This window comes from Amphiura filiformis, chromosome 6 (genome assembly GCF_039555335.1).
Source record: "Amphiura filiformis chromosome 6, Afil_fr2py, whole genome shotgun sequence".
Classification (NCBI taxonomy): domain Eukaryota; kingdom Metazoa; phylum Echinodermata; class Ophiuroidea; order Amphilepidida; family Amphiuridae; genus Amphiura; species Amphiura filiformis.
Window position 1 is genome coordinate 3,441,538 of NC_092633.1, and position 20,462 is coordinate 3,461,999.

General features: G+C 38.0%; 1 protein-coding gene across 2 annotated transcripts; it reads left to right on the forward strand.

Annotated features, from left to right (window-relative positions):
• The first annotated feature begins 1,103 nt into the window (after positions 1-1,103).
• LOC140154834 (uncharacterized) lies at positions 1,104-15,312 on the forward strand. 2 transcript variants are annotated; one of them, XM_072177424.1, is made up of 4 exons: positions 1,104-1,183; positions 5,957-10,252; positions 11,297-12,032; positions 12,286-15,312. In XM_072177424.1, the coding sequence occupies exon 2, from the start codon at positions 6,044-6,046 to the stop codon at positions 9,509-9,511; it is 3,468 nt and encodes a 1,155-aa protein (XP_072033525.1). In that variant the 5' UTR covers positions 1,104-1,183; positions 5,957-6,043; the 3' UTR covers positions 9,512-10,252; positions 11,297-12,032; positions 12,286-15,312. The 2 variants fall into 2 exon arrangements, with proteins under 2 accessions (XP_072033525.1, XP_072033524.1); XM_072177423.1 differs by having other exon boundaries at positions 11,297-15,312.
• The last annotated feature ends 5,150 nt before the right edge of the window (positions 15,313-20,462 follow it).

Genomic DNA, 20,462 nt, shown 5'->3' on the forward strand with positions numbered 1-20,462 from the left:
CCTTGAACTGGTAATTTTGGCTATCGAACTTTGCCTACTTCTTCTGCCTACGTTTGCTGTTTTTGTCCCCCTGCATACTGTCTAGTCTGCATTTTACTGTTTCCCCACATCAAGTTGGTGTACCCTTGCTTTTTTTCTTTCCTGTTGTTATTATTCAAGGTATCCTCTTGTATCATTTATTGATCCTTGATGTGTTTTGTGTCCTCGTCCGTTGGATTCACCATTACCCACTTTTTTTAACAATTAGTGGTTTTTTTAGCAGGTTCGCCGTTGGACAAGTTTAGAACTGTCAAGCTTTCGCCAGGAGTAGCTCTGACTTCTTCAGGACAAAGTAGGCCTACCTAAGAATGAGACATGTAGACTGCCCTTGTCTACTGATGACTCTGAAAAGAGCCATTCACTGAAGACTGCCCCTTGTCAACAGAGAATAAGCCGCAGATCTCGTCTATCTGCTAATATAAAGATTTGGACGGTGGCTCTGACCCGGGGGCTCTGAAGAACCGGGTGAAGAACCGTTCACTGAAGACCCCGCTGAAGACTGCTCCTTGTCTACAGAAACACGCAGACCTCGCCTATCTGCTAAATTTGAAGGTTTTGGTGGCTCTGAAAAGAACCGTTCACTGAAGACTACCCTTGTCTACAGAAATATGGCTTGAATGAAAGTTCACAAGATTATAAGATTTGATTCGGGCGATGATTACCTTTTAAAGAATATTCTTGTTCTAAATTTAGGACGCCCTCCTACAGAAAACCTGTACACTGAAAAAGTGGGCTTGTTTCGCGTTATTTTTTATGTAGAACAGAATTTCAGAGGGAGTAAACGGGAATAGCTAATTGAGGGCCATTTAAAAGTATAACGAGCTGTTGATGTTGACAATGTAATCGCAGGTTGAAATTAATAATAAAGATATTATTTTGTCACAACTCAATTTAATTTGATCAATGAAAGATATAACTAAAAATAAAAAGTGAAAATTAATCAACTTTAATTAGATTTAATCATAACTAAAAATATATAAGATACTTCAATCCAGCTACGAAGTTTCCAAAATGACGTATATGCAAGGTCTGGACGGTAAATTTTAATGCTAATATTATTGTATTGTGCAGAAAGAATTTTAGCGTGGGGAAATTTTCATAATTTTCAAGGCAAAAATTTCCGTGTTTCAGTCGAAATATCAAGGTAAATCTTATATTGTTTGTTTCATTAATTTTTAGTGATCTCTCTATTTGAAAATGAAAAGTGCATACCGGGTATTTGTAAACGAATTTTACTTCCAAATAAGGGAAGAATTTTTGTTACAACACGGAACAGGCTTGGTTTAGCCAGGCTGAGCGTGGTGTAAAATGTAGGTTGCTTTTCATTAAATCCGTCATGTTCGTGCAGTCCGTGCATGGTTGGAAACTAATACTGATATTATATTATGCATGGAATGAAGAGCTATCATCTTATTTTATTCTTCTAAAGCTTATATAAATATGTAAATACTGAAGTTGTCACACTGCCATGCATTTTCATTGAGGCCTAGCTCGAGATGCTTACATTTTACTTCTACTATCTTACATTATCTTGCTGTATTTTAGCTAGAGCGCCAAGGCAAAGGTAGAAGACCTGGGTTTTTTTCTGAGAACAATACAAACACGTAATCTTTTAATGACTTCAGCGACGCTTGACGGGATGTTATTCACCTTGACCATGGCATGACCATGTCCACTGTCCAGTGAAGTGAGAGAGAATTGAATTGACTGTTCGTCACAACAGAAATTAACAGAATAGAAATTAGCATCTCATGAATGTGCAACCAATCTTTAGATATAAGAAAACTCACTTTTAGACAGGATTGGCTCGTGTTTGTTGAGGCCTATCAATTCTACAAATGTATCACATAAAATGCGATGCTAAATATTCACCACTTTGATTGCACCAATGCTGGCGCCAAGCTACATGTACATGTACAGCTAGCTGTATGTTATACTATTGATTAATATTCTGTGATAAATAATGCAAAATGGTATGAGAGTGATCACTCGCGTAAAATGAAGCTGAGGAGAGCTTTTTATCACTCGCCTACATTTGGTGTAATAATAATACACATGTCACTTGTATGACCCACCCTATGACCCCCGGGAGTGGTGAGTCACTTTACATAGGTGCGTCGGATTTAACTATACCATGACCCACATGTGCGTTTAAACAATGACTGACATTTGCCGACAATGACTGAGCCCTGGTCAAAATTGTGGCGCACATGTTAAGGATTATGACTGTCCTCATGACGCAAATTTCACTCACCATTTTAGGCATTTAGGTATTTTGACTGACACTGATCGCCTAACCATTGACGCACCTAGGTAAAGTGACTGACACTGGCGCACCCTCGGGGTATATTGTGACCTTTACATATTGAGTAAATGACCGTACCCTGCGTCACTAATTGGTTGGTAAATGACCCAACCATGACGCACATCCCCCGGGGGTCCTAGGGTGGGTCATACAAGTGACATGTGTATAATACAAGTGATTAAAATCACTCGCCTACAGCTCACCTGGCAAGTTTTGAGGAGAGTGATTTGTCACTCGCCATTTTCAAAAGACAAGGCCTGTGTGTATCCATCCACTCTTTGCTTTGTAATGGTGCATCAAAACTGAAATTATAATACCTACATGTAGCAATAGTATATCGTGTAAAGCAGACACATGTGTTTGTGGATTTAAGGGGGTACTACACCCCTGCCCAATTTTGTGCCTATTTTTGCATTTTTCTCAAAAATTATAGCACATTGGTGACAGGTACGTAAGATATGTTTATTATAGGGGCAAGGACTACAACTACTGCACTGGAAATTTTATTTCAGCACAGACAAGTTGTGAGACAACAGTTGTGGAGTTACAGTCAAAAATGAGGGAAACCCAATATTTGATCAATAAATCATTAACTGCTTGCCTTGAGTTGCTGAATCTTTAATGCAGTAGTTGTAGTCCTTGCCCCTATAATATACATATAATATCTTACTTGTCACCAATGCAATATAAATCTTTAAGAAAAAATGTAAAATTAGGCACAAAATTGGTCAGGGAAGTGTAGTACCCCTTAACACATATAGAAATGAGCTCTTCACAGCCCTGGAACTTTTCTTTTTTTCAGCTGATTTCCTCTTTTTTTATTCCTGAAATTCAGGGACTGCCTTTTGAGGAGAGCGAGAGCAATCACTCTCTACTGCTCTCCTTAAATCTGATATAGGAGAGTGATTTTTAGCTCTCCTTAATTGACCATTGTCTTCGTACATGCTTGTAAATGCTCTAAACAGCTCTCCTTGAAGGCTTCAGAAGAGCTATTTAATGCTCTCCTGCTAATTCCAAAAGACAGTCCCTGGAAATTAACACATTTTCTTTTATTTTCAGCCCAATTTGAGCCATTTTACCATAATTTTACGCTCTTTTTCAGCGTTTTTTGAGCATTTTCAGCTTTTTTCCTCTTCTTTTAGGCCCCTAACAGTCAATTTTGAGTTTCCCGTCACATAATTTTGGAAAACAAGTGAGGTAACTTTTTCATTATTCATTATTTTTCTGCCTTTCATTATATATGACCAACACGCATGTAAAATGTGTTGTTATTTGCCGCTCACTCACTTGAAGATGGATGTTTAGTCCAAATGAGATTCATAAGTATATTAAAAAGAGTCTGCAAGGTTGACAGCAAAATGCTTGTTTTGTTTTTGATTTTTCCACAAAAAATAAAGGGATATTCATAATTCTTTTTGCAAATATAACCAGTTTTTATCGTTATTTTTTGGAAAATCACGATAATGAATTCAAGTGAGGGTCAGAAAATGAATTGAGGGCGGGTGACGGGAAACTCAAAATCGACTTTCCTTGGCCTTATAAAGACCCTGTTTCAGGTCTCTTCATGTGCAAGTGATTGCTAGTCTATCTTTAGTGGTGATGCTTTCAGGCTTTAAATGTTAGCAAGCAACAGGGGTTCAAATTCGCAACCAATTGCAGGAACCTATAGGTTCTCGCAAAAGGTGTTTGGGAGAACCTTCGGTTCTCATCAAAACCAGGCTTTTGATTCCACATAATATTGAGAAAAACAGGTAAAATCATAATACCCTATAAATAGCTGGGCATTTTTATGCAACTTATTGTTGCCGATCCATGCTCGTCCTCATAGGTTTTCTCTGTGTGCTCCAGGTTTCCTCCTGCATCTAAAATCGGACCTCTTCCGGTATTCCTGTCCCCGCCATATCCAGATGGCATCCCTTGAATTTAGTAGCCTCTGAGCACTATTGAGCTTAGCCTGGCTTCGGCTGAATGTTATAAATAAATAAAATATATTTGAATCTGAATTGGTGACTTTTCGGTAACACATGGGAAATTTTGAAAATTACAATGGCTTTGATCTTGCAGCTAAGTAACATCTTACTTGATGAGGCTTGTTTTTCTGAGCATTTTGACACCTTTTTAAAATGAAAATTGGCCAAGAAATGAGCTGGTGCTGGCCAAAATGCCATGTTCAGGAAGGGGGTCTCAAAAATATATTTGTATTTAAAAATATGTTAATTTCTTATTTTAAAGCTTTTTATTTCATTTTGGTGTCTATTTATATGGGTCTGTTAATCCAGAAATTGTGTTTTCATGACACATGGACCTTCCCCTTTCTTTAAAATAAAATTTTAAAAGAGAGAAAATGGCTGCCTAGGCTATAGCCACCGGCTCCCTAGCCGCCACCACAATCACCAATTCATTAATTAATTAATCCTAATTAAAACTGAAACAATATGAACCAATTTTATTTATTGCTATGGATATATATGAGTATAGATTACTCTTAAAAAATAACACTAAATTTATTATTGTATGACAAGTATTATAGAAAATATATGACATCATAAACATCACCTTAAAGTGGAAAAGTGTTATTCCACCGCCAAAGTTAGGTATCCCAACTCATGGCGCAGGACCATGTATGATCCTATGCTGAAATGGTATCATACAGGGTCTGACACCTGTTATCTGCTGGCCTAGTGAGTAAAGCTCCCCCTCCTTGCAACAAAGGATAAATTTTGTGACTAATTTTGCATTTTTTTCAAAAAATTATTAGACACTGGTAACAAAAGTTACATATATTATAGGGACAAGGAATCCAATTCAAGACAAATGGTTAAGAAATGAGGTACATTCTAGCGGCACCTCTCTTTTCTTATCATAAATAACGTAGGCCTACCGTTTGTCTTGAATCCCTGAAATTCCAGTGTAGTAACTGGATTCCTTGCCCCTATGCATAACTTTTGTTACCAGTGTGTTACAATTTTTGAGAAAAAGGCAAAAATAGTCATAAATTTATCAAGGGGTGTAGTACCACCTTAAGTTCATACAAATTTGTATGTGTTTCCACTATATGAACTATGAAGATTGAAGATCTAGGAATTTATGCATTTTATACTTTTGAATTTTGACCAACTTCTAGAAATATTCACCAAAAATGGTCGTAATATATGGGACAAAATCATGCTTTTTATGATTTTCTCCAAATCTTTGCATTTTCTTTTAACTGGGAGGGTCTTAGCTTAAGAAACAAGATAGGGGCCTGAGAGAATGAAAATCATCTTTGTTGAAGAAAAAATAAGCAAAAATATATAGAGAAATTATCAAATTTGGGAGGATTTTGTTTTTAAAAATTAGTCCTAAAGAATAGGAGCATTTGAACCAAATATTGGGAGTGGAGATCTGTTTGTTTATAAGAATGGAAAATGAATAAAATGAGATAACAGATTTACATTTGTATATTGCGTAGAGAGTGTCTGAGAGGCCATGAAAACTGTTGATTGGCCATGGCCAATATAAGAGAGTACCCCCTGATTTGAAATGAAGAAATGAACCAATGAATATAAAACCAAAATGAGATTTAAAATCAAATTAATGTGTTTCCTTTCTCTTTTGTTTGAAATTCTACAGTTGACTTCTTTGAGATGATAAAGCCAGAGGTCTATCCATTGGAACAATAAATCTGGTCTTCCTCAAGTCATTTTACACCACTTAAACATGTCCGAGGGCAATAATGCAGAAGGAGGTACAGCAGAAGAGACCACAGTGCAGTTGCAACCATACACAGATTGGAGCAATCAGCAACCGCAGGTGGCAGCACCACCAGTTGCAGCACAGGAGGCTGTGCCGGCACCGGTTATGGCTGCACCACCCGAGCCACCACCTCTTGCAGCCCAAGAGGTGGTTGAAGAAGCGGCTCCTCCTGATAATATCAATCAAGATGTTGTAGCTGCTGATGAAACTAATCCTGATGATGGCAACCAGTCACAAAATGAAGCCCAGCAAAAGCAGCCAGAAGAAACACCACAACCAGCACAACCAGAGGCAAGCTCTGCAACAACTAATGGAACTACAGTGGGTGAAGGAGCATTTAAGAAAACACTGCGAAAAAGAAGTGAAAAGGTTGTCTACGTGAAGTCCGAGTCTGATGCAGATTCTGATACCGTTGAACTCCATTTCTCAGAATTTAATAAGCCACCTAAAAGAAGAAAACGTGGTGCTAGAGGCCGAGCACGAAAACAAGCCAATTTGAGAACTGACCCTAAGAAAACGGAGAGACTGATCATGGAGACCCAAGGGAAAGCTAAGGGTGCCAAAAAGGGAGGAGCTATGATCAAGCCTAATTATAACTCGCCAAGATACAGCTACAGAGGATTACGAGGACACTATAACAGCTACACTCAAATTGAACGCTTAGAAATTGGACGTCAAGCTCTCATGAATGGTCACATGGCTACCGCTAAGAAATTTGGGATCCATGAAAGTACAGTGCGTGACTTCCGGATGAAGTTGGAAAAGCATGTAGCCACTGGTAGACTGTCTTTAACAGTTCCTTTTGAGGAGCAAGAATTGCCATCTCTAGGAAAGAGAGGACGTCCCTCAAAGCCCAAAAAGCCTAAGCCGCCTAGACCTCGTGATGAGCACGGCAAAATCAGGAGAGGACATTACAAAATTTACACCCAAAAAGAAAGACTTGATATTGGACGTCATGCAATTATTCACGGTAGTGGGGCCACTATAAAGAAGTATGGCATTCATGAGAGCACAGTGAGAGATTTCAGGAAAAAGTTAGAAGCCTATGTGGAAGCTGGTTTAGTGTCATTGACAGTACCGCTTGAGGAGCAACTTTTGCCACCCATTGGTAGAAGAGGTAGGAAAAGAGATCCAACCAAGATTCGGCCTCCGAAAACTGAGAAACGTCGTCGACGTCGCAAAAAGAAAGAGATTCAAAATGACAATAATCAGGAACTTTCAATGGCTGATATGGCACTGAGGCAAATGCAAAATGCCAGTTGGCCACCACAGTGGCCAGCACAGTTTCCCCCTCCTGGGCATCATATGCCACCTACCAGTCATCCTGTTGAGACTCATCAAATGATGCCGCCTCATAATCAGCTCCCAACACAACTCCCTATTCCAGGCCAGCTTCCTCCTCATCTTGCGCAATCACATCACATGATACCACCTGTATCAAGTCAGCAGCAACAGCAGCAGCATATGACACACACCGCCCAAAACAGTGGGCCTTTTCTGGAATTCTTAGGTCTTCCACCACCACAACAACATTCTACTCCACATCCAACTCCACCTCCTCAACACCATCCTCATCCTCAGCCAACTCCTCCACCGCAGTCCCCACATCCCTCAGTATCAAGCTTGCCAACCTCCCCTGGTCCTTCAACTGGAAGAAGCTCAATACCACCTCCTCAAGTAATGAGTCCTCCTCCTCCTCCTTCTGCTCCTCCACGTAGTGAATCGCCAGAACTGAATATAGATAGAAACTTTGTTGCGGAAACTTTGCAAACTGACAATCTGGGTGTGTTGACCCTGCAGAACAGATCACGAAAAAGTCTTGACAAAGCTATTTTAACCATACTGCAAGCAAAACGTAAAAGAAATAAGGCAAAGAACTTGAAAATGATTCAACCGGAAACAAATAAACGGAAAAGGGAGATGGATCTGTGCAAGGTCAGCTTAGGCACTCAAGACACGCATAAGAGGTGGATTATGCTGAAAGATGATCTTGGCTTTGACACTCATGAAGAACTAGCCATGCATCTTATGGACTTGCACGCTGCACTGTGCATGCCAGCATGCAATAAATTTGGTGAGGAACTTGATAAACATTACCCTCCAATAGAACCGAAACCAAAAGAGCCACAATTAACACCTGAACAAATACTCCAGAGAGAAAAGCAGAAAGAACGCCAGCTGAAAGTGCAGAAGCATCGGCAACTTTTGAGGCAACAGCTGCTCGAGCAAGAAGCATTGCAGAAGCAAATAAAAGAGAAACTGGGAGGTCAAGTAACTCAAGTTGAAGAAGTACAAACACCTGTACAAACACCTGAGCAACATGTGCAGGCCAGCCCACAACCTGTAAATACTCAAGAAGAGCATCCCCAGCCGCAAGTTAGCAGTCAAGAGCAGCAGCAATACGAGGTGTCACAGGAGCAGTTGCGCCAACAAGAACACCTCAGACAGCAGGAACTTTTTCAGCAACAAGTGCAACTTCGTCAGCACGAAGAGCATCTTCGGCAACAGGAAGAACTGCGGCATCAGGAAGAGCTTCGACAACAGGAAGAACTTAGGCAACAGGAAGAACTTCGGCAACAAGGCGAGCTTCATCAGCAGGAAGAAATTCGTCGACAAGAAGAGCTTCATCACCAGGAAGAGCTGCGACGTCAAGAAGAACTCAGACGACAAGAAATACAGCGCCAACAAGTGGCCCAGATGGTTATTCCAGAGCAGCTTAGACAGGGAACTCAGTCCCCATACCCAGCTACATCTCAACCTCACATCAACAGTATAGAGCCAGAGCACCAGTCCCATACAATACAACTCCAAGAACAAGAACATCAATCACAAGAAGCTCAGATACATATTCAAAGTACCACTGCCACTCACCAAGTCTATACTTCATCTGCTGCAGGCCAGCCTCTCATTGTTAGTCGCAATGAAGCACTACCACACATAAGCTTAAATAGCACTCGGCCAACATACACAAGTACAGTTCAAGTGCAGCAATCCCCATTAATGGCGACAAGACAGACTCCTCTGATCCAAGTTCCCCGCCAAGATCAGCAGCCGCCATTGATCATACATACGCAGCCTGTGCTTGTATCACGTTCTGAACAGCAAGGGGCCCTCATGTCACCAATGTCTCCAAGACCAGAGCAACCAGCATACACGGTAGAATCGCAAGAATCTCAGCCACACATTGCAAGCATAGCAAGGCACATAATTCCACCATTTCCCGTTAGTGTTACACATGTAATGGCTATCCCTCTTGACCGACAAGATCAGCCTCAGTATGTGATCAGTGCTTCACCGCATCCCCAAGAGCCAATAAGGTATGTACCAGCACCACCAGATCAACAGCAGCAGCAGCAGCAGCAACAACAGCAGCAGCAGCAGCAGCAATATCCTGTAACCAGTGAAGATCAACAAAGATTTAGTGCTCAGTAGTGTTTGATGTGACTTACATAGTAGGCAGAATAGGCATATTTGAATCACATGCATGGATTGCAGTTCTTTGTATTTAATTGTATTGGTTTGGTTTGAGTATTGCAGAAACAAATGAGTAGAGGTTTGAAATTAAAAATGTAACCAAAAAAAACCCCATAAACCTGTAAACAAATATCAACTTTGATCAACATGTTTAATTTGGACCTTTTAGCCAGTCCCCCCCCCCCCCCAAACAGACTTTCGTTTGTAGGATATCATAAAACCTTTGGTTGGTTGCCTAGGCTTAGTGTACGGATATTTGATCTTTCCCCGGACAACCTTAATGTCTTTTATACTAAAATGCAGTAAACCTTTGACGAGCGCGTATTGTAAGGATACATCGCGTATTTACTGCGTTGCCACGCACTTGTCTCTGATTGGCTGCTGAGGCGATCTGTTGTTGCCGAGTGGAAATTTATTAATGAACTGTGCGCCGTACGAGTTGTTAGCGCCGAATTTGCAACATCACGGTAGTCGCGCTCGTCAAAGGTTTGATGCATTTTAGTTTAGGTTGTCCACATCTACACTACCAGATTCTTATAGCACTGTCGCCTACAGAGGTTCACTGCTACCCAGCTACTGTGTGGCTACTCGACAGTGCAACAACAGTCCTGTGTGTGTGTACTGTAAATGTGATTCCGATTTCTAAAAAGAGAGTACCGATGAAGTAGTTGCATGGCAGCGTACCTCTGAGGGTATCAGGTCACATGTCATGAATTGGTCATCTTTTGTGTAACATAATGTTAAATGATAAAAATATCACCAATTTTGATTCACTTCAACACAACTTTTAATGAATACATTTTAGACCATTATAAGTATATATTTCTAGAAAGCTTATATTACAAGGATGCCAAATTAACAAAGTATAACATCATAATACAGGGTGGGTAAGAAATATACAGGGTGGAAGATCAACAAAATTAGCATCTTTCTTGTCATGGTAAACCCCATATTTTCTTTTTCTGAAAGCTATGTAGCTCAAAATAAATATGGATTCAGAAAGACATTGCATGGGCCCTTCAAACAAATTATGAAGAAAAACTTTGGTATCTCTTGCGTTAAACATACAGGGTGGTCAAAAATTGTAAAATAATTTTAGAATTTGTATGACATTATCAATTAAAACTTTTTTCCTCCATGTCTGGCACTAAAACTAATAGCATAATTGAATTCCTCATCAAATTTCCTTAAAAATATGTGTACTTTTGAATAAGCAGGGTGTCTCAGGCAAGAGATAGGCCATTTAGAAATGTCGGAGCATTACGTGTACACTTTGTACAGTAACATATAGGGAAAACTGTCTTAATTAGCATTTAATTAAGCAATTAATTAGTTACATCTTTTGTTACAGTTGATCTACTATGAGGTAGATCTACAGTCCAGGATTATATATGTGCAATTTGTGGTCCATGCTAGTTGTACTTTTTAAGATACAAAGGTTTGAAGTTTGCCATATTTTCACAATTTTGTGTACAATCCTATGGGGCTCACCCGCCCTGCTCACCCGCCTGCCCCTCCATTGACACATGTTACATATTGAAGTATAACTCTCAAAGTAGTTGTCCAATTGACTTGGGGTTTTTTGTGTTTGATAAAGAACATAATTATCTACAAAATGACACCAAACATTCTACAATAGGTATTATACTTTTAGAATAAACCAAGCTTGAAGTGCGAAGAAAGCGTTTTCATGTTACGGCCCCTCCATTTTTGGGTGACCTATTTGTGACATGCGACCATCAGCAATAAGAATATAAATTAATTATAAAGTCCATTTGGCTTCCTTGGGACAGTTAACGACAGTAGCGTCTGTGTGTGATACTTGTGCGATCAAAGGCACACCGCCTGTTAAACGCAGTCACTTCGTGCCACATCGTGCGCCTTTGATCCCACATCTACTGCCTCGAGAAAGTCAAATGAAAGTCTATAGTAGTGTAGTATTTATTGTCTGGTATAGACGGACAACCACTTTGAACACTGGTTATTGCAGTGATTTTGTTTGTAGGCTCGTACACAGGCACACTGCACCCTGCCCCAATTTGCAAAAGTGTAAAAAAACTTTGACTCAAAAAAATCCCAATTTGCAAAGTGTTTGGTCTAAATTTTGGGAAGGTCCACTTTTCAAAAGAAAAGTCTACTTTGTCCAAATCCGTACCCCAAAAAACAATTCCTGCATACAGGCCTGGTTTAATGTCAATATCAGAACCAAGCTCTCCTGGCTTGTGTAGTACAGTACTTGAATAGGCATGCTGGGCATGAATTAAATGTATTTATAATTAATTGTAAAGCAAAATAATGAAATTATTGTGAAATATGTCGTGAATGATTGAAACTTGATTATGAATCAATTTCCATTTGAATTTGTACTGTAAGTAAGATGTGATCATGTGATGAAAAAAAATGAGGATGCTAGTTCTAAAAGGGGGTTAAGTCACAAAGTCATGGAAATGGAGCTAGTGTCAGTTTCTGCTACAAGGAGGTTATCTAAGTACACCGTCTTTGCAAGTTCCATAGTGTAATAACTAATAACTACCTTGCATTGAAACTGAATACATGTTCATCCATACTATATCTACCATGCAGGGTCAGAATTTTGTTTCACAGTGCAAGAATCAATCTTGATTCTTGCAGAATAAATTTGCGGGAATTATTTGATTCTTGCAAATCAACTTCTGTGTAAACTACAAAAGTTTATGAGAATCAACTTTGATTCACACAGATCTGTTTACGAGAATCTTTGCGAGAACTGATTCTTGCCAAAATTCTGACCCTGTTCATTGCATGTTTATCTTGAAATGCACTCAATGTGACTTGATCCCCTTTTAGAACTAGCATCCTTAATTTCGAGAGATATACTAGTAATTTAATGGAGACTAAAAGTCCCTTCTCAGTGATTTGACATATTTGACCATTAAAATGGTATGCTTTAATCACAAATAGAGAATCTTTGCATAAGGCTGCGATCACATAGAAGTATACGGTATTCGCTATACGAAATACGCTCATTCGATCAGGCTGAGTTCACATGTAGGAGTATACTATGGGAACTCAGCCTGATCGAATGAGCATATTTCGTATAGTGAATACCGTATGGTTCTATGTGATCGCAGCCTAAGGGCAGGATTCGGCATACGGTAATATTGATAGCTCATGTCTTTTTTCATGAAACATGGTAAGTTTCTACTGATGTAATGAATGTTTACAGTATGATCCCAGTATCAAGCAGTTCTTGTTGGATATATGTAGCAAACTTCGTAGTTTGCCTGGTTTCAAAATTTTTCAAATTGACAACCTTGGTTGTGTGAGAATCAATGTCTGTAAACTTTAATTCTAATTCAATCTTAAATACTTGTTCTAAACTTCCAAAAAAGTTTTATCAAGTTCTTATTGGTCAAGCAAATCACTGAATGGGACTGGGTATTGGGTTGTGCTTTTAAACTGGTGATTGAAGTCATTGGTACACCAAGGCCTCTTTCACAAAGACTTTCAATTGATCTTAATACGCTTGATTTAATGAGGTATTATGTCATAAATCAACCATAAGATCAATTGCAAGGCTATGTGAATCACAGCCCAAATGGGCTACAGAGGCCTGAAATAAAAAATTGTGTGATTGGTGTAACGGACAAAAACAAAATAGGCTTATCCATCCGTTATTGAATCCTGTCTCTAATTGAAAATAAACCAAGGTTCCTTTGATATTGATTAAAGAAAGAAACCTTATAAACTTTGGAATGCCTTTTATGGCACAATAGAGAGTCAACTATTATTGGATCATAGTCGAAAGTCCCAAACGCAACTTTGGTTTACTTAATCATGCAATTTTGAAGTTTTTTCTGACCACAACTTGATTATTATTACCAAAATTTGGGTTGTTGGGTTATGTCTATCAAACGCTTTGTTTTAGGCCTTAATTATGTTCATACATGCATGTACCTGGTAACTTTTCACTTGAAATAAACAGCACTATTTTCTGAATACTAATTACTATCAATAAGGATTAATAAGAATAAGTGCATACTTTTGTAGTGTGTCTCGGCTCAAGTTGAGAGTAACAGCATGTTGGATTTTGCAGTGGCAGATTAAATTGTGTGGGCTAACCTAATCCTGCAGGGGGAATGCACACACATAGAGGAGCGATTGATTTGTCAGTACTTGTATGCTGGCAATGCAACCATGTAAATGCACTGATTCGAATCTACCACTGCGAAATCAAACCTGGTGTTAAAGTTTGTTTGGCTTATATAGGCGAAAATTATTTGGTTTTTGTTACTGCAGTGCAGGCGTCAATAAAGTCCCAACTCACGCCCGCGTAAATTCACATAAGCGTGCACCAGTCGTGCATTACGCAATGCACGCGTAAGCATTGCGCCCAACTGCGTGCACACCACATCTATATCAATACACAGTGTTATGAGTCTTCTATTTTTTTTTGCCTTATGCATGTATAACCCAAACAAACTTTACCGCTCAACTTTGGGTACACTAATGTTGCTTGAATATTAAGAGTTGCCAGATAAAAGATGACCAACCAGAACTTTTTCCATTTGATATGAGAAAAGAAGCATGATTACATGTTTTTGATGAGGTTATATCATTGATATTTAGATGTGTAGACTAAATAACCCACCTCAAATAACCACTCAGTACATGTAAAAATAGAATGATACCATCACCATGTTTTTCATTGTAAATAAATTTTAAAGAATCATGAAACTCAATAACTAATGGGTTGATACGAATTATGTGCCATAATAATACCCGATGTAGCTGAAATTTATGTACCAGTAATTGCATGTTATATAATAATGGGTGTCTAGAGTACATATGTTATTATGATCGTTCTTTTTACACATTCAGTTTGATAGAATTTTGTATATTCAACTATATACTGGTTAATGTGAGATTTTGGTATGTACAGATAATGTAAAGAGTGCTATTGCGTTAGTGGGGAGTTGATGATTTTTTATGTACAATCATAATCAGGCGTATTTATGATCTGGTTCTTCATCAGTGCAGACATATAAACGAATCAATAACATTTGCAGTGTTGTATGTGAACCCATTGAAGGAAAATAAATATATATTAAATTGAGAAAATGTCGCTTTATTTGGGGAATGGGAGGGGCTCTTGCAATTTCATACCGATTGTCATGGTCGATGCTAACTTCAAAGACAACACTGTCAAAAATGAAATGATGCACATGATGCAGTAAATGGGTGTAAATTGGGGAAAATAGATTTTTGAGATATGTAGCTTTCTTCCTAATTGTTTCTGCAGCATGAACATGTAAATTATCACATCTCAGGAATTGCAAGGCCATTCTATAAAGTTTTTCATCTAAATGTTACCTGTGACAAAATTATGAAAAAAAATATGTGTATTTTACAATTTTATGTGATATTTGACTTAATTTCTTTTTGCCTTACAGTTCAGCATGTCATTTTATGATCATTGCAAATTGGCCAACTGCATATTTTGAGATAAGTTATCATTCTGAAGTTATAGACGGTATAGCAATGTGTAGTTTCAGAGTGATAGAACATCGTTAAAAATTAATCTTTGTTCACAGAACTGAAATAAGTTTTTAAAACATTTTTTGAAATAATTAAAAATGTTTTAATCAGTTACAAAGGTTCTGTTATTTTGAAAATCATAAAAATGTTTTTAATTAAAACAGTTTGTATCAAAAATGGTAAGAAAATATAATTATTGTTTACAAAATGTTATACTGTAAAAATGTTGTCAACATTTTAATAACATTACATTGTAGTTGCAAACGTAATTTTAATAACATCAATTGCAACCATTTGGTACCGTAGCAACATTTTACGATGTTATTAAATGTTTAATAACCTTTGAATGTTTGCTGGCAACCTTATACATACATACAAACGACGCTTAATATAGCGCATTTCCAAAATTGAGCAATGCGCTTTACATGCAACAAAAATTAATAAACAGAAGCTATACTGACCACAGCAATGCAGAAAAAGGGATAATTTGGTTCACTTCAAGTTTGGTAGTGACGTCAATGCTTTTTCGCGATTGCGCTGCAAGTGTGCCGACAAATCGCTCTTGTGCGCATGAGTGTACACTTTGCGTGATTAACTTGACGCGCGCAATTCACTGCTTGGGCCAGCGAAATACACACATACGTCACTACCAAACTTGATGTGAACCAAATTATAGTGCATCCTTTTGAAAATGTGAACATTTTGTATTTGCTGTGGATAGGTGCTCACATTAAATCAAATATTATAGGAGGATCCTAAATTTTGGGTCCCATTCAGTGGGTGAAAAGGTATGTATGAACATGTTGAATCTATGGGAAATTTTGCATAATTTCAAGCTTATCAGAGGTCAACTAGGTCAAATTAGTTAAGTATGTCAGATTTTCAGAAAATTTCAATTGGAGGCAATAACTTAATATCACTTAATAGAATCAGGAAAAACAGGTTAAACACAGAGTGGTTCAAGAAGCACAGTGTAAAAGGTTTTTCTTCTGTTCAAATGCTTTTACTTGTCAATTGAAACTGATATGATCTCTACATTAATTAATTTTTTATCTCAAAATCACTACTTGCCTTTTCCAATTTACTGAATTGTAACTACATGTATCTGGACTGAAAGACAGTGAAAGAGACCTAAACAAGGATACAATTTGATTTTTCAATCAATGTTAGTGGTCCCTGTCCATGCAATACTCCTGCAGCAACAGGTAATTAAATTGCACATTTTGTGTTTTCTTCCTTTTGTCAATATTTTCATATGAAAAAAGTACCAAATGATAAAATTGGCAAAAGTTCTTGTAAACAACCAAAGAAATATTTGGAAAAATTATGTTAAACAAACCCCAATGACATTTTGTGCTCCATCTTTGCACTTTGTCAAATTCAATTTGAGAAAGTGCTACTACAATGTATGTAGCACAAAACATCATTGGGCTACATCCCAGCACTTCCTCAAATTCAATTTGAAAAAGTGCTACGGTATAGATGAGTTGACCTCAATGATTATCAACAAAGGCAAGGTACTGGTATATCGATATGCTTGAGTGAACCCTATGCATCCACTGCACTGTTCAATAGACTCATTGTGATGTTCTGGGAGTTCTAAAAACACGAGCCCTGAACAAAATATGATGCGCGCGCATAATGCCAGGCAAAAAACAAAGGAAATTGTGATGATGCGTGCAGGCGCATACTGCCAGGCATTGACGTCGGAAGTCAACTCATGTATATAACGAAACGTTATTGGAGTATGTTTAAAACATCATTTTGCCCAATATTTCTTTGAATTTGTTTGTCAGAACTTCCAGCACACTATATTTACTGACAATCCTGATTATCTTATTTACCAAACCAAATGTCATTTTTTAGCTAAACAATTGTGTCTACGAATGTAAATATCTTTGCATTTCGCAGTGATCAATAAGCTCCTTGAAACATGATTTCTTTCTGTTATAAAACCAAAATTAACCTGTAGTACATGTACTTAATATTGATTGTAATCATGAAGTGTATCTTAAATAGGCTGCAATATATATTTAATATGGTTAGATACCGAATGTGTAATGTCGTACTTTTAGATACTGAATCTTGAAATAAGAAATGTATAGTTGTAGATTTATATCATCCAATGTAAAAGAATTGTGTAGCTCCATGTAGAAACTAATTTTTTGTGTCCAACTTTTGTCTACCAATTGAAGTGATTTGTTAACCCCCTGAGCACTACCTGTCGATCTAACATTGCCTCTGATTGGTCAATTACATGATATCTTCACTTTAATCACCAATCACAATGGAGCTTTGCAAATAAGTCACCCCAATTTTTTGTGTGGTGAAATTATTCTAACAATGTTGCTGATTGGTCCAATTGATAATGAAAACTTCATTTTGGCTAATCGACAAGTAGTTCTCATGGGGTTAACTATATTTTGTTTCACCTCAAGTTTGGTGGTAACGTACCTCTGCATATTTCGCTGGGTGCATTATCAAATGGTGCATGCTAACCTAATCCCACCAAGCGCATACTACAGTATATACAGTATAATGTGTGAGCCAAGGGTGTCGCTAAGCTGCGTTTTTGCATCCCGGACCCACCAAAACCCAAATCTTGGTGTGAGCGAGGGTGGTTTGTCGGCACATTTGCGGTGCAACCACGTATAAAGCACTGACGTCACTACCAAACTCGAGGTGGTTGCAATAGAACGCATAGACAAAACAACTGCTCAAAACAACTGCTCGAAAGGCATATCACACACAGTACAATGGTAAGGAGAATCCACATCGAGGGTTGAGAACCAGAAAGTCTTTAAAGGATAAGGCTTTCTGGCTCTCAACCCTCAATGTACATGATGTTATACTGTCCCTCTGCTTGGATACATGTATTGCATTTTGCTTTTAGTAGGGTTGAAGTTGGGTAAAGTAAATTTCTTAGTTCTACTAGAGCATGGAGAGAAGTCTCACCCCATCTCCATGCCCAATGATCAATGGGCCATCCATCTTGTTGTTATGATTGCTGATCTGTGCGATTGGTTATCATTCTGCGTTCAGGCTTATATATGTTTAACGCTTGACTAAACAATTGGGACATTTACTTTTAACCCTAACACCAGTAAATGCCACAAAATACCACGATGAAAAATTCTGCGCATGCATGAATCCCAGGGTCTGCGATGACACAATCACCCTAAGTGTGATATGCTCACGGAATTGCTAGCCGGGCAGCAATAACCTGTGTAGCTACCGGTCCGCGATTGTGTGGTTGGCATGCGGGGAGGGGAGTGGTAAAAGGTTCGAATCCGGGGTGCCAAGTCAAAATTCTTCTTCTTGACTTTTTCGGATCTTCTTTGACTTCCGATATCAAAAAGCAGGCCTCAGTGTTAGGGTTAGAGTTGAATGCAATAAAATTAATGTGATGGTAACAGTCTTCCAAGTTGTTCAGTATAAATATCATGGCAGGAAGGGAACATGATGGTAGTTGGAAGTATTAAATCAAACTTCAACACTTTTATTTTGCTTAAACAAATAGTGTTGAATGATAAAGTTTAAAACTTTTGATCCAAACACAAGAAAGTTATTCATACCTCTCGGAATTTTCAGATGGAACTTTCATCAGCGAGACTAAGACTGTGATGTTGATCATCAGGTCTCGATGATGAAAGATGGAGTAACCGTCTGAAAATTCCGAATGGTAGGAATAACTTTCTTGTGTTTGGATCAAAAGTTTTAAACTTGATTCATTCAATATACCAATACAGATGAACTTTCATGAACATTTATGAAGTAGCGTTGAAGTTTAATTTAAATTACTTTCATTTTATTACCACTACGTATGAATCTGCAATTCTATATGATGGTAGTTGGCTAGATGTAACTTGTGCCCGTTTCAAAAACAATAAGCAGCATTCAGTCTGAAAAAAATTGAACTCTATCCCAAATCCGGATCCATGCTTGCTTTCGCAGATTTTCTCAGGGATCTCCGGTTTCCTCCTGCTTTCAAAATTGGCGATTTATTGTTTGGTTATCAAAAACTCTTCACCCAATGGAATTAGGGGAGCTGCACATATAATTGGTGGATGTTACAATCCAAGTGCAGCTAGGTTTGCGCTGGGTTCAGCTGCAACCGGCCTAGTTGATGTGATCAGATCTGTGATTACAGCGCTTTGAATCCTCTGGAAAAAATGCGCTATATAAATCCAAAATTTATTATTATTTATTAATTGCTGCAATATCACTCTATTTTGGCTATAGAAGGCTTCTGAAATATTTTGCAATTGGGTTACTGGCACCATCACTCTGTGGTTTATGTTATAACCATAGCTGAATTTGACATTGGTTTGTAGACAGTTTACCATGCCAATGTAATTCTATAAAATGGTTTCATAATGAGCAACTCTAAATAGCAGATTCAAGGTCCAGTATATAGTGACATTTTGCTTGTGTGATGCTGATGTCAAGGTAAAATGCATGCTACACAATAAAGGATGTAGGATGCATATTACTCATATCACATTGGCAACAAAATGTTTTTAAAAACACATGCAAAAACATGGCACTATATAGTATACTGACCTTGACTTGATTTTCAGAGCAGCTAGCCTTCTAGAGGGTGGATCTATTGACCCTTTTCACAGTCATCTCAAAAAACGAGGTTCTACTTGCAAAATGTGTGTTGTATGCATTTTTACTTGCAAAGTGTGTGTTGTTTGCACTTCAGTATGCTTTAATTGGATTTACCGCATACGCTTTGTAAAATCATTTTGGCATGTTCCGTTACAAGAAAACTGAAAAAAAAATAGTCCATGGAGAACTTTGTTTTGGTAGGAAGATGCGGATCCATGCAAAGGGTCAATTATGCACTTCAGAATACATAATACTTTAATCTGATCACAATTTTGTTTGCTGCATGTCCCTAAATTTTACAGAACAACATGTAGTCTCCCAAAATACATTTTTGTATTCCCATTTCACATCCACTTAAAGGCCCATTCAGTGATTTGCTCATCCGGACGATCGTAAAAATCATCAAAATTCAGATTTTGGTACCTTTGTAATTGGCATAGATGTGCTAACATAGCCTGCTAGTGGTTCGGTCGAAAGCCGTGTATTTTAGACAAAATAAAGCATTTGCATGATTCTGGACTTTTGATACTGACAGTACAAAAAGTCCGACTCGAGATCGAAAAGAAGCTCACTCTCCACGCACTAACGCGTTGCTATGTATTGTTTCTACTACTTATTACATCAGTAGCTACTATTTTAAACAAAATACACAATTTTAACTGTTTTCATATTTGAATTGACCGTTAGTTTGCCTCAGTCACCTTTAATTGCTTATTTTGCTTTCTACTACAAAAATTAAGCGCCTGTTTTAAATCAATTTAGACTCTACTTCCCCGTG